This window comes from Rhinopithecus roxellana, chromosome 16, assembly GCF_007565055.1.
Source record: "Rhinopithecus roxellana isolate Shanxi Qingling chromosome 16, ASM756505v1, whole genome shotgun sequence".
Taxonomy (NCBI): Eukaryota; Metazoa; Chordata; class Mammalia; order Primates; family Cercopithecidae; genus Rhinopithecus; species Rhinopithecus roxellana.
Genome location: NC_044564.1, coordinates 115,578,183 through 115,598,179, shown reverse-complemented (window position 1 = coordinate 115,598,179; position 19,997 = coordinate 115,578,183). Strand labels below are relative to the sequence as shown.

Here is a 19,997-nt window from a genome sequence, read left to right as displayed (position 1 = left end):
AAAGGGGACAAATAGCGCCTACTTCATAAGCTTGTTGTGGGGATTCACTGGAAGCCCGTGGCACATGTAAAGTGCCCGGTATACAGCCAGCACAGAGCAGGTGCTTAGTGAATGGAAGCTCATAACAGTCATCATTCTTAATGTCTCTATTATTTGCAAAGGCTAGGGCAAGCCTGGGGGCTGGAGAAGGAAATCTGGGGACAGGATACCTGGATTCTGGGCTTGGCTCTGCCCGTAGACTTCCCTGAGGTCTCTAGCAAGCCACTTCCTCTCCTTGGGCCTCAGTTTTTTCCTGTGAGAAATAGGCCCAGTCAGCCTTGACCTGCTGGCTCACAGGGCTGTGAAGTCCAGATGGTATGACTCAGCAGAAAGGCCAGGTCGCTCCCCATCCTCGCATGACCCCAGTGACAGGTAGGGAATCTGAGCCGGACTTTTGGGGGGGCGGAGCCCAACCCTGGTGCCCCAGGGCCCTATTGTGCTTGGCCAATGCCTCTTCTGAAGCAGCCATCCCGGCCTCTTGGTACTGTTGACCCCAGCCAGGCTACAGGGATCGATTGGAGCTGGCCTTGGGGCTGTAATTGGCCCCAGCCGAGCAGGGCAAACACTGAGGTCACCGACAAGCCACAGGCCCCTTCCCCAGCCTCAGTTCACAGCTACCCTGGGCAGGGAGGCAGTGGCCCTTCTGTTGCTAGAGCGAGCCTGTGGGATACACCAAGGCAGAGGAGCCTAGAGCCATGAGGAGCCTCGGGGCCCTGCTCTTGCTGCTGAGTGCCTGCCTGGCAGTGAGCGCCGGCCCTGTGCCGACGCCACCCGACAACATCCAAGTGCAGGAAAACTTCAATGTCTCTCGGGTGAGGCTGCCGCTGTCTGTGGTGGGGTGGATGTGGTGATGGGGACTTCAGGCAGATGGGCCCTGCTGAGCAAGTGCTGCCTGTCTCGGGGTCTCAGGCTTCTACTCAGATCATCTGGGATTATGGGATCCTTTGAAGGTACAACTCTATCCCCTGCCATTCTGTGGGCCTCTTGGCTGACATTCTATGAGTCAAACATCCTTACCTTCTGCACTGTCCTCCTGGGCTCCAAGGGGAATCCTTGTGTTAATGGGAACCCACTCCAGAGAAGGCTTTGTCCTGCCTGCCGCTACCCTGCAGCCCCCGTACAGGCACCTAGCTTTGCCCAGACCTCTCTGCCCACCCCACTCCCAGCCCTTCCTTCTCTAATGACTCCCCTCTCCCTGTGGCATCTTTCCCTTAGCTCTTCCTGCATCCCATGCCACATCCGGCCTGACTGCGGACAGACACCTGGGGTGGCACAGGGTGGACATGTGGCCAGCAGCTTTCGGGTTGGGCATGTGGGGCTTATGGGAAGAGATGGAGCAGGACAGGGAATGGGGTTGGGGGACATTCAGAGGCTTGGGCACACAGAGAGACCTGGACTGGGGCAGGACACTCTCCTGCGAGTGTGGAGTGCCAGAGCTGCCTTCCAACCCCCACTCTACCCTAAATCCTGGGGTGGCTTTGAGCAGACCCTTGCCCACCTGGGGTTCAGTCTCCATGTCTGTATAAAGGGTGTCAGAACCTTCTAGCTGTGGTGTCGTGTGGGTTTTGTTTACTTTTAGGGATAAGGAAAGGTCGTGGCAGAGGGGCAATGAGAAGCAGGTCCCTGTGGCAGTCTGGGACACAAAGGGTGTGGGGCACATTGACCTGTTCTGCAGGAGCCTGAGGGCTCCTTCAGCTGTCCTGTGCACTTTCAGGAGGAAGAGGCAGCAGGCCTGTCCTGAATGACCCCATCATGTTCATTACACTTCTGAAATACTTCCTTACACGGGGTTGTGGGCTGCCTTGCGAGGTGGGGCTACCCCATCACTGGAGGAGTAAAAGACAGGACTCCAGCTCTTGGGGAGCAGTGGTTGATGAAGCTATGGACAGATCCCACATCTCGATAAAGTAAGCCCTTCTGCAGGGCAGGTTGGGACCCCGGTGGCACACCTGCTTCTCTGGGCTCGCTGTGATGCCTGGAACTCCACTCTTAGGGATCTGTCCTCCCTTGAAGGTGTGTGGCCTCTGATTAGTCGTAAGACATTATCCCTTAAAAGGATAAGTCATCTCGAGGAGAAGGAGGAGGAGGAGGAGGAGGGGAAGAGGAGGAGGTGGTGGAGGGCAGGGAGCAGATGTCAGCCAGGTCGGCTTTGAGGGCTGAGACTGATGCAGACCCCCAGAGCTCGCCTGCCTCCTAGATCTATGGGAAGTGGTACAACCTGGCCATCGGTTCCACCTGCCCCTGGCTGAAGAAGATCATGGACAGGTTGACAGTGAGCACGCTGGTGCTGGGAGAAGGCGCTACAGAGGCGGAGATCAGCATGACCAGCACTCGTTGGCGGTGAGCACTGGGGTGGGGCCAGAAAGCTGAGAGAGACCAAGAGACCCACAACCTTTCCAGCCCCGTCCATCCTGGGAAGTTGCAGATGTCTGCTTCCAGCCAGGACCTTCCCGCTGAACCCTAGATCCCTCTACTCTCCTCCACCAGGACCACCCTTTCCAGGTGTCCTATCTATTCCTCGAGAGCAGTGTCCCAGCACTGTGCCTGTTCTGCAAACTGCTCCTCCCCCTTGGGCATTCCTTAGCCCAGTGTGGGCACTTCAACCCCACAGGGACCCAGCCTGGGAACTGGGCTCCTCTCTCCCCTGTCACCCATCGTCAAGTCCTGCCCATTGTCCTCCTAAATCCCCCCAACCTGCTCACCTCTCCCCTCTCCACTGCCACCACCCTGGTCCAAGCCACCTCTCTTTCTTTCCTGGTTGTCTGCCACAACCTCTCTACTCCTTCCCCACCTCTGATCTCCACCCTTCCACCCCATCCACTCTTCACCCAGTAGCCAGAAAGACCTTTTGAAAACTCAAATCTGCTCGAGACCCTTCCATGACTCCCCACTGCCCTGGGAGTAAGATTCAAACCCTTGATGTGGCTTTCCAGGGCCCACCCAGAACCCCGAACTCCCTGCCACATACTCTGCCATGTAGTCTGAGTCTACCCATGTGGACCTTCTTTCGGTTCCGGAACTCTCACGCCTCCAGGTCCTTGCACCTGATGTTCCTTTTACTGGGAGCACTTCTCCTCCCTTCCCTGGGCTAATTAATTCCTGTGGATTCTTCAGAACTCAGGTTTCATGTCACCTCCTCCAGGAAACCGTCCCAGACACCCAGGTTCAGGTTACCTGCCCTTCTTTGTGCCCGAAGAGCACCTCACACTTCCCCCCATGTGGTACTTCTCACACTGACTGCATCTGCCTCTCGCCTGCCTGCCTGACCCACTCAATTGCAAGCTCCAGGAACCCCAGGGGATGGGGTCTGTTTTGCTCTCTTATGTATCCCTGGCATGTAGCACAGGGCTTGCCACATAGGTGCTGCCCAATAAGTGTCCATTGGATAAATAGTGCTCATTGTAACAATAATAGCTAATACATATATAGTGCTTCCTCCAAATTCTTTACATATGTGTCAGTTGATCCTCACACTAACCATGTGAGGTAGAAACTATCATGATCCCCATTTTATAAATGAGAAAACTGGGGCAAGAGAGACACAGAACAATACATGGATGAGTGCAGGAATTCATCACTCCAGCTCCTCCTGCGTCAGTATAATGTGTAGATTTGATTAAGGAAGGCGGTTTCAGTGCTGGCTTTGCCAGGAGGATGGCACGGATTGGTTTCTTCTTCTCTGTCCCTCCATCATATGGAAAATGGGAGTCTCTCAGGGCTAGTGTGAGGATTAAATAAGACATTTGGAAATGTTCATTTCCAAATTAGAAAGCAAACAAAACCACACAAACAAAAAGACTCCCCAAAACCAAGGCATTTGGAAAGAGCCCTGCAGGAGGGTTGAGTGTCAGGACAATGATCTCTACCAGGAGTGACCTTCCTTTTGATTTGTTCATTTCTAGGAAAGGTGTTTGTGAGGAGATGTCTGGAGCTTATGAGAAAACAGATACTGATGGGAAGTTTCTCTATCACAAATCCAGTAAGTGGAGTGGAAGACATGCACACTCTCTCCTTTGCTTGAAAATACCTTGATGTCTTCAGCTCCCCCTGCCTCTGTAACCTTTCCTCCCATTTAGCTGAGATGTCATCTAGCCTTCCCCCAAACAACTCCTCCTCTTCCTCCTCCTTCTCCTCTCGTCCTCCCCTTCCCTCTCTCCTTCCCTGCCCCCCTGGTGCCCATGCCCAGAGTAGGGTGATGGTGCTGATTTCACCAGCCTTCATGTTTTCTTAGGCACCTCCTATCAGTTGATAAAAATTTACTAAGCATCTACCATGTACAGTGGGCATGATGCTAAGTGAGAGAGGGATTTGGACATGAATTTATTTGTTAGTTCAGACAATGTTTATTGAATATGCTCTATGTGCCAAACAATTGTGTTAGGGCTGAACTTATGAATATGTTCTATGTGCCAAACAATTGTGTTAGGGCTGGATAGATGGATGAAAGAAGAAATGATTGGTAACTGAATATATGTAAAAGATAAATAAGTCAATCAGTCAGTTGCCTAATAGGTAAATTGATGGAGTGATAAGGGAAAGAAGGAAGGAAGGAAAGAAGGAAGGAAGGGAGATGGATTGATGTATGGAGAGGATAGATGGATTGAGTGATGGTGGATGAATTAATATGGGTACATGGAGGATATAGATGGGTGAATAGGGAGAGACTGAATATGGATGAATTGATAAATGGAGATATGGAAGGCACGGGTGGATAGATGGATGGATGAGGAGATGATGTGTGAGTAAACAGGTGACAGACCTCCAGCTAGAATAGTCTTCTGACTACTGATCCCTTTGGTCTGCCTGCACCTCCCATGCAGAATGGAACATAACCATGGAGTCCTATGTGGTCCATACCAACTATGATGAGTATGCCATTTTCCTGACCAAGAAATTCAGCCGCCGTCATGGACCCACCATTACTGCCAAGCTCTACGGTAATGGCTTATTACTAGATGTGCCCATTGGAGTTAAGGGTGGGAGGACATTGATTTATGGACAGTGGAGTGGGTAAGGGCAGGGAGTTTTGCTTTTTTTTTCTGACAAAACTCTAGTTTGGAGAAAGGTACAATCATTAAGTCTCCCTGGAGGAGGTGAAATTCCCTTTTTTTGATCTCTAAAATTCCAGGCCTAGAGAATTACAGAGCCTCCAGGCCCTTAAAAGAACCAGTGGGGGCTAGGTGCTGTGGCTCACACCTGTAATCCCAACATTTTGAGAGGCCAAGGCAAGAGGATTGCTTGAGGCCAGGAGTTTGAGACCACCTTGGGCAATATACTGAGACTGCATCTCTATGAAAAATTAAAGAATTAGCTGGGCATAGTGCATGTGCCTGCAGTTCCAGCTACTCAGGAGGCTTAGGCAGGAAGGTCACTTGAGCCCAGGAATTTGAGGCTGCAATGAGCCATGATTGGGCCACTGCATTTCAGCCTGGGCAACAGAGCAAGACTCTTGTCTCAACAAAAAAAAAAAAAAAAAAAAAAAGGGGGGGCCGGGCGCGGTGGCTCAAGCCTGTAATCCCAGCACTTTGGGAGGCCGAGACGGGCGGATCACGAGGTCAGGAGATGGAGACCATCCTGGCTAACACGGTGAAACCCCGTCTCTACTAAAAATACAAAAACTGGCCGGGCGAGGTGGCGGCCGCCTGTAGTCCCAGCTACTCGGGAGGCTGAGGCAGGAGAATGGCGTAAACCCGGGAGGCGGAGCTTGCAGTGAGCTGAGATCCGGCCACTGCGCTCCAGTCCGGGCGACAGAGCGAGACTCCGCCTCAAAAAAAAAAAAAGGGGGGGGGGTGGATCGAGATCGAGACCATCCTGGCTAACACGGTAAAACCCCGTCTCTACTAAAAATACAAAAAAACTAGCCGGGCGTGGTGGCAGGCGCCTGTGGTCCCAGCTACTCGGGAAGCTGAGGCAGGAGAATGGCGTCAACACGGGAGGCGGAGCTTACAGTGAGCCGAGATCCTGCCACTGCACTCCAGCCTGGGCGACAGAGGGAGACGCCGTCTCAAAAAAAAAAAGGGGGGGAAGAGTCCTCCGTGCGGACTCAGGAGACCTGGGTGGGAACCTGGGCGGGCCCTTCTTCCTCTTGGGAGCCTGTCTTTCCCTAAGTGTATCGAATAGATTCAATTGCATCAATAGTTTTCAAATTTTCCATAAGGGAAAATCACTGGGCAAAATCATTTCAGGCCCTTCCACTCCAGGCACCTGGTGGTTCTAGGTGTCTCCTCTGCTTCCTTCTTGCAGGGCGAGCGCCGCAGCTGAGGGAAACCCTCCTGCAGGACTTCAGAGTGGTTGCCCAGGGTGTGGGCATCCCTGAGGATTCCATCTTCACCATGGCTAACCGAGGTACATAGCAACCCCCCACCTCAATATCCTGTCCCCTCTTCATCCCTTGTGGGCCCCAGAGACCATCCCAGCCCCTGGGTCCTTACTATAATCCTCTGAGATAAAGAGGGGCCACAGCCTCCCCTCTTAGTGAATCGGGAAGCCAATGGATTTGCTCCAAGTCTCACAGCTTATTCCCAGCAGAGCTTAGACTAGAACCCATTCAGTGTTCATTCTACTGCCATGTGTCTCAGGGAGGTTGTAGCCAGAATCCGTAGATACCTCTTCGGAGGCAAACAGTTTTGGGACTAAGAGGATGGGCTCAGGAATCAGAGTGTTACGGGATCTTTGGGGCATTGCTTTTCTGGCTGTAAACCTCTGTGGTCCGTGGTGCGTTTGCCTAAGTTTTGCTTGGGTCTGCTGGGCTTGTTCCACCCACTTGGCCTGGTAGATTATGCTATGCTTGGCTCATGCTACTGGCCTGGATCCCACACCTCCAAGGGAGACTGCAACTCAGGCATGAAGCAGCAAGGGGTGTATGAGTGAGCATGGGGTCCAGCCACTGTAGTCAGACATGCTGGCTGCTGCCATGGGGTGGGCAGCTCCAGGTGCTGGCATGGGTGCCAGCATTCTGTAAGGGTGTGGCTGGACCAGGTGCACCACAAGCAGATTTCTCAGCTGGCACCAGGGAATGGAGTGGTGCCTGGAAGCTTGGAGATGCCAGGAACTGCAGGGCCCCAAAGAGGGAGTCACAGTCCTGGCTCGGGGAGCTCCCAGGTCTGGGCTCCCCAAAGGACTACAGCTTTTCTCTCCTTCTCTTCACCTGCAATGTGGTGAGCAAGGGGCATGTTTCAGCCCTGTTTGTGTTACAGTTTGCCTTGCCATTTGATGGGTCCTAAGTTCTTGTCCTGTGACCAGAAAGAATGAGGTATGCAGACAAACGCAGGGCGAGCGAGATGAAGGGGAGCTTTACTGAGCAATAGAACAGCTTGGAGGGGACAGCTGCCTGCAGTGGGCAGCTCCTTTCTGCAGCCAGGGTGTTCTGATGAGTGTTCAGCTCCTAGCAGAGGGGAGACCCTGGAATGGGAAGCTCCTCTCTGCAGGCAGGTCATCTGCTGAGGCTGCAGCTCTCAGCAGAGAGGAGGCCCTAGAGTGGGTGTCTCCTCTCTGTAGGCAGGTCATCCCATTGTCTCCCCTTGTCTCTCTGTCCTCTCTTTGAATCTGGCTGAGCCTGGGGTTTTCATCTCTGTCCTTTCCTCTAGTCTGGCTGAGTCTGGGATTTCTATGGGTGCTCTGTGTGCAAGTTTGTACTGACTGGCCCATGGGCAGCCATGGGTAGGCCCAGGGAAAAGCACCACAAGTTCCTCATCTGGTTCACGGGACTGGTGGCCCAGCCCCCAGGCTTCAGGTCCTTCCCGGCTTGAAGTGGGGCTTCACCGGGGACCAGCCTCCTTCCACTCAGGAGCCTGTCTGCCTCCTGCTGCTATTCATGGCACCCAGGCTATTCATACCAAGGGGTGCCTCCAGGCCAGTGCCAGCTGCCATCAGCCCCCACTTGGCCTTCCTCTCATGCTTGTTGGCACCCAAAGTCTGGAGGGGGCTGAGGCGACCGGGAGCTGGCATGTCAGCACTGCCCTGAGCACACCTGTCCAGGCTTCAGCAGCACCCTGGCTCAGACCTGATCTTCCTCCAAGATAAAGCAGGCACCAACAGCAGGGAGAAGCCAGGCAGTGGGAGCAGTCATCCTAGAGTCTGTGGTGGGCAGGGGACCTTCCTGGGCCTCTGAGAGTGCAGAAATGCCTGGGTCCACAGCCATAGGAGCGCAGCTGCTGCCGCACCCGGGCAGCTCCTGCCCCACCAACTCAGAAGGGGCAGGGCTCCCACTTGTGCCCAGCTCCCACCAGCTCAATGGGGTGTGCAGCCCCAGCTGCACCCCCTTGCAGCCTGGGGCAGGGGCTGTTGGTGGGCCCAGACTGGTGTCTAGGGCTGGGGTGACATTGTGGCAAGCTCCCTCCATGGCCCCAGCACTCAGGGGTGGCCTGAGGCTCCCCTTGCCTGGCTCTCAGCCCTGCCCAAAGGGTGCCTCCAGGAGTGGATTGTAGGCCCCAGGCCCAGCCATCCAGAGTGTCAGGCTTGGCGGTCACCCCAATGTGGGGTGGACCCTGGGGACATGGCCCCCGGTGGCTTCACACAGAACCTCCTCCCGAGGCACAGGAACCCCGTGCCCTCAGTGGGGTGGGCCTGGTGGCCGCACCACTGGCTGGGTCCCTGAAGTGGGCGCCACTCCCATTTCCTGCCCCAGGCCCCTGAAGCGTAGCCCCAGCTCCACACCCCAGGCCCAGCCCTGTGCTCTGTGTGCAAGTGCAGCAATGCCCTGGGCCCAGCTCTGCCCCAGGGGCCCTGTCTGCCCAATTGTATTGCTCCCCTGCTGGCAGGTGACTCAGCCCAGCCCCACTGTGACGGCCCCCAGGGTGGCAGGCTCCAGGGGCTCCCAGAGGTGGGATCCGGGAACTGTCAGCCTCCTCCCCACGACCTCTCTGCAATGATGATGGGCAAGAATGGCAACATGGGGCCAGGGTCTGGAGCACAGACCCTCGTGCCTCTCTGCCGCAGCCGGTGTGATGGCAGCGGACACTCCGGATGGCCCACTGCTGCCATCAAGAGCACCTGGATTCAAACTTAACTGTGTGGCCTCTGGCTAGTCAACCTCTCAGGGCCTCATTTCCCTCATCTGCATATTGGGCATAATAACACCTTCCTTAGAAGTTGCTGTAAAAGGCAATGCAATATAAGCACAATAGCACTGTGCTCATAAATGCTCAGTGTTAGCTCTTGCTATTCTTGCCATGATGCCGATAAAATGATGCTAGTGGGGTGGGGTGGGGTGGACAGATGGTAATGATGGTTCAGTCACCAGTCCGTTGCTTTTCCAGTGAATGGCCTTGAGCAAGCCACGCAGGCAGGACCATTCATGAAGTGGACTAAGGCATGACAAATTCCCAGCACGATACTCACCAAAGAAACAAATCTGGGTCTAGGATGGCCCCTGAGCCTGGTCCTCTTATTCACTCCTCTCTTCTGCTCTGTGGCCTAGGTGAATGTGTCCCTGGGGAGCAGGAACCAGAGCCAATCTTAATCCAGGTGAGTGCCTGATCCCCCGACCCCATCCCACCCCTTCCCACCCCACTCTGCCCCAGGCATGCTGCACACTTGATCCTGCTGCGGAGGGAGGCAGAGTCATGGGGAGGGGTTGAGAGAAGGCAGTGATGGGCATGAGTGTTGAAGTCAGACTCACTGGGGCTCCATCTTGATTCTGCCACCTGGGCTAGTTGCCAATCCATCTGGACCTCACTTTTCTCATCTTCGAAACGGGATAATTACACTTACCTTCCAGGCTTGTGGTAGAATTTAATGACATATAGAAAAGTCCTTAGCACAGTGCCTAAAACTGTCTAAAAGAAGTAAAACACTCAATAAAGAAATAGTAATACTCAATAATGAAATAATGATATTCAGTCCATGAAAATAAATCAACTGATGTCCCTAAAAATCAGCAAACCTGAGAATAAGCAGCTTCTCAAATCATCTCTTTTCCTATGTTGCCTTCTGATTTTGGGGGCTTTCTTATGCTTCCCTTTTATTTTCCTGCATTTTGTCATATTGATTACGCTTTCTTCATTCTCTTTTCTCTGATTATTTGGAAAATTATATATCCTATTCTACCGATGTATGTATGTACATGGGTATATATCTATGTGTGTATATCTATGTGTGTATATATATGAAATTTATTTAGAAAAATATTCTTGAAAATTGCAAAACTATAAACCCCCCACAAAAAGATCAAATGTCCTTGTTCCTATGTGGAATTAACAGTTAACACATTAGGTATTTGTTCCTATATTTTAAACGAAAATGACCGTTGATCTTACAAAACTAATAAATGGTCATTATGAAGAATTAAAGGAATGTAGAAAAGTATAAAGATAAGTAAAAGGTTTTTTTTTTTTTAAATCTCACCACCTCAAAACTATCAGCAGTCACACAGTTTCTGGAATCTTGCCACACATATGGATAAAAGGACTTATAGAAAAAAAGACAAATGGATGATCAAATTTAGATATACTGTTATTAAGTGGGATTATGTTACAAGTGCTATTTCTAATTTTTAAAAGCATTAATTGTGGTTTTACTTGATTTTTTTTTTTTTTAATTGAGATGGAGTCCCACTCTGTCACCCAGGCTGGAGTGCAGTGGCATGATCTTGGCTCACTGCAACCTCTGCCTCCTGGGTTCAAGTGATTCTCTTGCCTCAGCCTCCTGAGTAGCTGGGATTACAGGTGCCCACCACCATGCCCGGCTAATTTTTATTTTATTTTATTTTATTTTTAGTAGAGACAGGGTTTTGCCATGTTGGCCAGACTGGTCTCGAACTCCTGACCTCAGGAAATCCACCCACTTTCGTCTCCTGAAGTGCTGGGATTATAGGCGTGAGCCACTGTGCCTGGCCTTTTGAATTTTTTCTTAAGGAAACTGAAGTGGAGTTCTTGAACTTCAAATAAATATTTATTCGCAAGAGGATTTATGTCCTAAAGTTTCTTCTAAAGTCAAGGTGGTGAAAAGACATTTAAGAGGCTGCCGTCACTGTATATTTTTAAAGAGTATATTTATTGGCCGGGCGCGGTGGCTCAAGCCTGTAATCCCAGCACTTTGGGAGGCCGAGACGGGCGAATCACGAGGTCAGGAGATCGAGACTATCCTGGCTAACACGGTGAAACCCCGTCTCTACTAAAAAATACAAAAAATTAGCCGGGCGAGGTGGCGGGCGCCTGTAGTCCCAGCTACTCGGGAGGCTGAGGCAGGAGAATGGCGTAAACCCGGAAGGCGGAGCTTGCAGTGAGCTGAGATCCGGCCACTGCACTCCAGCCTGGGCGACAGAGCGAGACTCGTCTCAAAAAAAAAAAAAAAAAAAAAAAGAGTATATTTATTGTCTCCGTGATTTGAAAGACAGACAGGAGCACTCTCTTTGAGAGTGAAACTCTGCGGCAACTCTTCTTTCTTCTGCCTTTTTCATTGTCTAGATCGATACCATTCCCGTCTTCTCTGTCTCCATAATCCCATCTTTTAGGAGTAGTTCTCTATTTTAGTGGATTCTGTTCTTACCTTTAGTGAATATAACCACAGCTTCTCTGTTCCTGAGTTATTTATTCCTATTATTCTCTTAATTAGTGCCATTTCTTTGCCAGGTGGTGTTTTTGAGGAGGGTTCATGAGTGTTTCAGTCCATGAATTCTCCCATGTTTGAGAAGGTCTGTCAGTTTCCTCCGTATTTGATGCCATTTTGCTTGTTTGCAACAATCTCGGGTCGTGTGTTTCTTCTCTTAGAACTTTGCATATGTTACTCCATTGTTCTCAAGCGCTGATTATTGCTATGAAAAAGTCCGAGACCCGTGTGATATTTCTTCTCTTTGTAGGCAATTTGTTCCTTCTGTTCAGATGCCTGGGAAAACTTTATCATTAAAATCAACATCTTAACAAAACTTGTCTTGATGTTGAAAATTCGGTATAAAAATTTATTGGGGGTTGGGCGCAGTGGCTCATTCCTGTAATCTCATCTCTTTGGGAAGCTGAGGCAGGAGGATCACTTGAGGTCAGAAGTTTGAGACCAGCCCGAGCAACATAGTGAGATTCCATCTCTACAAAAAGTGTTTGTTTTTTTATTTGTTTTTTAAATTAGCCAGCTCGGTGGGTGGCACTTGTAGTCCCAGCAACTCGGGAGGCTAAGGAGGGAGTATTACTTGAGCCCAGCAGGAGTTCGAGGTTACAATGAGCTATGATTGTGCCACTGCACTCTAGCCTGGGCAACAGTGAGATCTTGTCTCTATTTAAAAAAATACATCCTGGGCCAGGTGTGGTGGGTCACGCCTGTATAAAAATATAAAAATTAGCCAGGTGTGGTGGCGCATGCCTGTAGTCCCAGCTACTCAGAACGCTGAGGCAGGAGAATCGCTTGAACTGGGGAGGCAGAGGTTGCAGTGAGCCGACATCGCACCACTGCACTCCAGCCTGGGTGACAGAGCAAAACTCCGTCTCAAAATAATAATAATAATAATAATAATAATAATAATAATAATAATAATGCATCCTGGAATTCAATGTTGTCTTTTCATGTACAGATTATATTTCTTCTGTGTTTGAGGGATATCTCTCTTGATATCATTGAGTTTATCTTCCATTCCCTTTGTTGGGTTTTGCTACCTCAGGAACGCTTGTTCTAGCATCTGGGAGCATCTTTGCCTTCCACATCTACTAGTTTCTCCCCAGTTGCTTTCATGTCTTTGTCGTTTCCATCTGCATTCACTGGGATTATCACCAGTCTCTCTTCTATGACATTCATTGCATTTTTAGCAGCCATTTCCTTCTGCAGACAGTCATTTCATTCTGTTCCTTGCTATTTCTATTTCTAATTTATTCACTGGCTCTGAATTTATGTTGTTTTGGTTCTCAATTTGTTTCCATAGGCTCGGATTTCTTCTTTTCATCTTTTTCTGTTGTTTTTGCTCATGCCTGTAATCCTAGCACTCTGGGAGGCTGAGACAGGAGGATTGCTTGAGGCCAGGAGTTCAAGACCAGCCTGGGAAACATAGCAAGACCCCATCTCTACACACACACACACACACACACACAAACATGTGCGCATAAATGCATGTTCTAATTAAGTAATTCTATAGCTTGAAGACATTGAGGAATTTCCTTCTGTTTCTTGAGTTCTGTTTTCCTCTGGTGTCACAGGTTGGGTTCCCCAGGACCAACACCTGTAGGGGAGAAGGCATGAAGGCAGGATTGGGCAGAGGAAGCAGTCCAGCTGCGATGCAGTTACAATGCCTCAGCCAACACCACAGGGACCTCTGACACTTCAGAGATGTCCCAAGATGCTGCAAAGGGGCTGAGTCCTAATACCCCTGTGTTGATCAGTCTGGGAGGTGGGCATGACCTTGGGTGAGATGACTCCTTTAGCTGCCACAGTCCCCAGGCTGACCCCGGGAGCTGTCTGACAGCAGCACTGTCCGCGACTGAGGAAGTACATCCATTGCTGAGGGGAATCCAAGCAGTTTATGAAGGCGTCCACCACAGCTGGGCTCTTTCTCTTATTCAGGTTATTTATTTTTTTATTCACTTCTGAAGTGGGTTTGGGTAGTTTCTGTACCATTTCTCTTCATCTTGCTCCTTCTTAGTCAGCTTCATACAGATTTTCTGTTTGTTCTGGTACAGTGGGAAGTGCCATTTACTCCTTGGCCCTCTTCCCAATAAATTTGAGCCCAATCCCACCTCCCCCCAGCCCCATTCTACTTTAGTGCAAGATCTGGGTATTTTATGTTTCATCAACTTTTGTAAAGTCCAAGGAAACGGTGGCGGTGGCGGTGGGGTGAGGAGCTGCCCCGAGGTGCACGTGCACGTCTGAATACCACCTGTGTGTTTCCTGGGGCTGCCATAACAGAGAACCACAAACGGGGAGTTAAACAACACAGATGCGCTGTCTCACAGTTCTGGAGGCCAGAAATCCAAGATCAAGTTGCTGGTAGGGTTGGTTCCTTCTGCGGGCTTCGAGAAAGACTCTGTGCCGTGCCTCTCCCATGGCCTCTGGTGGTTTGCTGGCAGTCTTTGGTGTTCCTTGGCTTGTTAAAAGCATCATCCCCATTCCTGCGTTTATCTTCACAGGGAGTTCTCTATGTGTGCGAATCGCCCCTATTTATAAGGACACCACTCATATCGGATTAGGGTCCACCCTAATAATCTCATCTTAATTTGCTGCATCCGAACAATCCGATTTCCAAATAAGGTTTCATTCTGAGGTTCTGGGGGGGTTAGGACCCCAGTATATCAATTTTGGGGGACACAGTTCAATCCATAACATCCTTCCTCTGCTTCTGTTTGGAAGGACTGCTGAATGTTCTGGATGGGGCCCATTATCCCTGGAGGCGGGGGGCTGGTGTGATATAATCCATCCCACAGCAACGTGTCCTGGAGCACTCAATTGCATAGCCCTGGAACTTTTACTACTGTTCCTCCCATTCCATGAACTTCATTTTTGCTTTTTACTCCTTTCTCTCCAAAAGGTATTTTCACTACTCCTCTGTCAGGAAAGGGATGGAGTGCCCCTCAGTTTTCTCCTTCTGGATTTAGAAGTATTAGGAAAAATCATAAATCTGATGACATACCAGGCCTGGCGGTTGGAGGGCACAGCTGAGCCATTCTATTCAGTTCCAAAATGTCTTGTGTTTTTCTCCTTGGTTGCCAGTTGTTTTTGGCTTTAAGTTGGACTCCTTTCTTTGTTTGAGTGATACTGATGATAATTTGGGGGCTGGGGTTATGCTTTCAAACTCATTTTTTTGGCTAAATATTAGGTTTTGGGGGGAGAACTCTAGAGGAGAGTTTCAATCTGCTGTTTTAATCCAGATGTCAACTAAATCTGTATTTCTTTATCAATGTCAAGAATGAAACCACAGCTAATGACTCCCCTTGCAAAAGAGTGAAATACGGCACACTTCTATTTCCCCTGTTTCTCACCATGATTATCCTTTCAGATTTTTCCCCATACCTGTTTTTGTGGATATGATCTGAAATTGTTTACATTTTCTACCTTTTTTTTTTTTTAAATAATTGTTTCTAAATATTTCCAGTAAATCACGTAACCATGTTAGCAATTATTTTTTAACTCTATATTTTATTGGCTTTGTACCTTATCATTATTTCTTTGCCATTACATCTTTAATTTTTGGCATTTAGATTCCCTTCTCAATTGGTGGGACTATGTCTACAAGTAATTTTTTCAGGAAAGATACATGGGTGACAAATGTCTAAATCCTTGCAAGGCTGAGAATGTCTTTCTGTGGTTATATCATACGGCCAGTGGTTTGGATGAGTGCAGGATCCCAGGGTTACAACCTTTTCCCTCTTAAAACCCTCAGATATTGCTCTGGGGCTTCTGTCATTAAATGCTGTCATTTACTCTGAAGGCCACCAGGCTCTTTATTCTTTGTCCCTAGGAATGTCCAAGAAGGAGCTCTTCACTAATTTTGCCGGACTCCCATTTTCCCTATAATTGGGCAACTCGAATCTTTCTTCAACTCAAAAAGTTTTCTTTTATTATTTCTGTATTGATTTTCTCTCCTGGAAATCCTATTATGTGGGTTTATTTCCCATAGCATAGAAACTGCACTTCATCATCTCTATGGTGTGGTTAAATTCAACATCATTTTAACGTTCAACAATTTTCTACTTTCACATACTCATTTCCATCACTGTTGGCTCCTGTTATATGAATGTATGCCATCTTTTTGTGTTTGTTTGTTTTTGTTTTTTGGATGCATGTCATCTTGAATTTCAGGGAAGGTTTAAGTGTTCTTCTGTTTCTTACTGCCATCAACCTGAATTCCAGAAGATCCAGAATATCTCCCATTTAGTGAGGGTATTTCTTCAGCCCAACCCAATTCTGGCAGCTGCAGTATTTAACTTGTCCCACGACTTTTCTCCATTTCTCTATCCTCATCAAGGAAAGTCTATATGCCACCAGCTTAAGACTGGTCTAGAAGACAGAGAAAGTCCCTGACAGTTTTCACAGTGTTCTGTTGCCCCTGAAAAGGAGATGAGAAATTTTGAGATTACTACAGCTACCTTCTCAAGTTCCAGGTCTCACCTGTGGGCAGGGCTGCTGCCTACTGGCCAGCAGTTTCCTGCTCATCTCTTCTATAATTGCCTTGGGATCCTGCCTCAGCGATTCTACACCCAGAGGCCCTCTTGACAGCTTTGGCAACCTGCCCTGCTCTGCAGTCCCCACCACCAGAACAAGGAGTTAGGATCCATTCCAGGGGCCCTTCTTTCTCTGGATTTTTTTTTTTTTTTTTTTTTTTTTTCCTGCAAGCAGCTAATGATGATCTGGTCAGCACTTCCTGTAAACCAGTTGCACCTGTGCTCTGCTGTGCACCAATGCCTTCACATCTTTAGTGTGAGGGTGCTGCTCTCCCCTGGTTTCCAACTCTGGGAGATACCCTTTCTTCATTACTATGTTCCTTTAGGCATTTCAACTGGAAGTTGGATATGGGGCTGTTGTCATACCTCATGGTTTTGAATTTCACTTCAGACCAGAAATCTGTCCTCTCATGCCCATTCAGGAATTCAGGTTGATACTTTTGGGAAAGCAGTCCTTTAACCAGTCTAGGAGCTGTGTTCCTACCTACACCCTGATTCCCAAAGCAAGTTGTTCATCCATATATTCCAGGGTTACAGGAGAGCAATAATGGCAAAGGGTCTGCAACTGCTTCTTCTCTTTCTCTCCCCCACAGAGAGCCCGGAGGGCTGTGCTACCCCAAGAAGAGGAAGGATCAGGGGGTGCGCAACTGGTAACTGATGTCACCAAGAAAGAAGGTAATGAGCACCTGCCTTTTCACCCTCCCTGCCATACTCCAGAAAGGAAGGGCCGACAGTTGACTCACGCTGGCTGCTCTTATCACTGCAGTCTCTTTATCTGTTAGAGACTCAAGGGCTGGACTGAGAAAAGGCAAATCAAGTACTCTGCACTCTGCCAGGGGTTGTGGGGGCAGAGAGAGGAGCAAGAAGCATGGTCCTGAGCTTGAGATCTGTCAGCTCCATGATGAGAAGCTGGTTCTTGTCCTGTCTGTATGACTGTGTGGCCTCCTAGCCTTGGTTTCCTCATCCATATTATGGGATAATAGCCTGTGGGGCTGAACATCAGGGCTTTTGTAGAAGCAAGTTGGGGAGGGACATGGGAATGCTTTGTGTAGTTGACAGTGTTCATGAACAACTTCCTCTCCAACTCGATCAGCAAACACTGAACCCTGCTCTGCCCTAGCCCCTGTGCTGGGCACTGGGATCATATAGACCACTTGTGTCATTTTGGAACTTCTGGTCTAGTGGGGGAGGCATCCAAGGGAGAAGGTGATGGACCCAAAAGGAAGGGTCAGCTAAAGGACTGGGGGAGCTGAGAGGTTGGTGGGGTGAAGGGATCAGGAGGATTTCATGGATAAAGGGGAAGTCACGCGGTGTCCAGGCATCCAGGTAAAGTTTTATGGAGGGTGGCATTCCAGGGGGCAAGGAACAATGGGAGCAAAGGCAGGGTGGGTGGGACTTGGTGAAAAGGTCAGGCTGGCCAGTGTGGGTGCTGGTGAATATGTTATCAACTACTATTACAGAGTTTGGGGGCAGACAAGACCAATACAGGGGGACAGTGGGCCTGTGGTTCACTGGTAACTCCCCATGACATGGAGTGGAACGGGCATTGGTTTTGGAGACAGGGTTTTGAATCTTAGCTCTTTGTGACCCTGGGCAAGTTACTTCACCTCTCTGAGAGTCAGTTTGCTTATCTAAAAAGAGTTGATAATCCTTTTAGTGAAAATTAAATAAGATGGCACACATCAAGTGCCCAGCCTGATAATGGGTACACAGTCAACACTTGGTCAGTGCTGCTGGTCTGTCCCTCCCTAGATTCCTGCCAGCTGGGTCACTCGGCCGGTCCCTGCATGGGAATGACCACCAGGTATTTCTATAATGGCACATCCATGGCCTGTGAGACTTTCCAGTATGGCGGCTGCATGGGCAACGGTAACAATTTCATGACAGAGAAGGAGTGTCTGCAGACCTGCCGAACTGTGGGTGAGTGCGGGCCCCCACCCCTGTGCACTCCACACCCTCAAGATCCTGTCCCTCCAGTAAACCACCTGTGAATTGGAAAGGTAGCTAAGACAGGGCATTCCAGTGGCAGAACTCCAGGCAGTTTCCTGAAATCATAGGAATTCCACCTTTGGATGTGGAGGACCTCAGGCAAATCATTTTCTTTCTGTGGGCCTCAGTTTCCCCATCTGTCAAAGAGGGATGAGGTGTTCTAGATGAGCAGGGCCCTCTGGCTCAGCAGTGTCATGTATGTCTGATCAGCAGTCACAAGGGTTTCTCATGTTCCATGCCTCTCTCCACTCCACAGCGGCCTGCAATCTCCCCATAGTCCGGGGCCCCTGCCGAGCCTTCATCCAGCTCTGGGCATTTGATGCTGTCAAGGGGAAGTGCGTCCTCTTCACCTACGGGGGCTGCCAGGGCAACGGGAACAAGTTCTACTCTGAGAAGGAGTGCAGAGAGTACTGCGGTGTCCCTGGTGATGGTAGGCAGCCCTGCAGGGTGCCAGGCTGGGCTGAGGGGCTGTTGGAGTCGAGGTGGGAGAGCCCTGGGAGGAGTAGGGGTCTGGAGAGCTGAGTTCTGGACTCTGTTCTGCAGCCCATCTACTCTCTGAAATGGGGCCGAGCCTGGGGCCTTACCCCAGCTGGATTTGGGCCTTGGGGAGGTACTAGCTAGGCACTGGCAGAGGGTATGCAGGGCTGACTGAGGAGTGGTGCAGAGCTGGGTTCTAATTCCGCGCCTGCAACGTTGAGCAAGTGCCAATCTGAGTGTCAGTATTCTCTTGTAAAATGGGACACAGCACCTGCCTCCCAGCCTTCCCAGTACCTGACGCGGAGTTAGTACTCAGCTAACAGCAACTGCTACTACTAATAACGACGATACAATGATGACAGTAATAGCATTCCAGGGAATAGCAACCATTCAAGATGCTGGTGCCTTGATTTTCCCACTGGAAAATGGCACCTGCGGTAAACCAGAAGAGGAAAAAAAAATCTGATCATTTCGTGGAATGCCCTTTGGAGATAAATCATTCAGCAAGCAGAGGTTACTGGCCCCAGGAAACAGCTGCCTTCCCTCCCCTGAGTGTCCCTGCCCACAGACCCCTCCCTGAGTCTCTCTGTGTCCACAGGGGATGAGGAGCTGCTGCGCTTCTCCAACTGACAACTGGCCGGTCTGCAAGTCAGAGGATGGCCAGTGTCTGTCCAGGGGTCCTGTAGCAGGCAGCACCAAGCAACCTGGGTCCAAATAAAAACTAATTTGTGAACTCCTGAAATTCTGTGTCCTCATTGTTCATTGTCATCACAAACGTAACAGGGTGGCGGAGGGGAGAAAAAGCCAGGGTGGGGCCACATGCAACCCCAGCTTTCCCCAGAAGTGAAAACTGCGTTGGAAACATAATAGAACTATCTTCAGTACATGACATTGGCTATGCAAATTATGAAACAAATCACAGTTCTATTTACAATAGTGTAAAATGGGATTATTTTGTTTTGTTTTAATAAGGCTAGGAAAGAAAGGAGGAAGAAGCTCTGGGGACTTGTTTCTGGGAGAGGTTTGATGGGTAATCAGTGACCCAGGCTCAGAAGAAATAATTGTGCCCTGCTGTGCCCAGGGAGGTCAGGGCAGACAGCCCACAAATGCCTGAAATAATTCCCCTGTCCTTTGTTGCACCAAACACTTCCCCAAGGTTTCACTTCGGCTGCAGCCACATCCCCAGAACCAGCTGCCTGGAGCTGGAAAGCCTCAGCGGTTTCTCTGCATGGCCCTGGACAGCCCATCCCCTGGGACCTTTCCCTGGAAGGAAAGTGCTCACTGGCCTTCACCTTGTGTCCAGTGCAACTGCTGGGCCCCTGCCCAGGGCCAGAAGCCCTCGGTCTGGGCTGGCTTCTCCTCACCCTTGGGAAAGGGAGTAGGTGGGCTGTCTAGAGCAGCCCAGGTCAAACTTGGCCC

At 49.9% G+C, this 19,997-nt stretch overlaps 1 protein-coding gene across 1 annotated transcript; it reads left to right on the top strand.

Annotated features, from left to right (window-relative positions):
- The first annotated feature begins 472 nt into the window (after nucleotides 1-472).
- AMBP (alpha-1-microglobulin/bikunin precursor) lies at nucleotides 473-19,320 on the top strand. Its single transcript, XM_010370488.2, has 10 exons — nucleotides 473-851; nucleotides 2,237-2,379; nucleotides 3,942-4,018; nucleotides 4,860-4,976; nucleotides 6,283-6,384; nucleotides 9,458-9,504; nucleotides 16,706-16,787; nucleotides 17,865-18,032; nucleotides 18,358-18,531; nucleotides 19,177-19,320. The coding sequence occupies exons 1-10, from the start codon at nucleotides 735-737 to the stop codon at nucleotides 19,206-19,208; spliced, it is 1,059 nt and encodes a 352-aa protein (XP_010368790.1). The 5' UTR covers nucleotides 473-734; the 3' UTR covers nucleotides 19,209-19,320.
- Nucleotides 19,321-19,997: the final 677 nt, after the last annotated feature.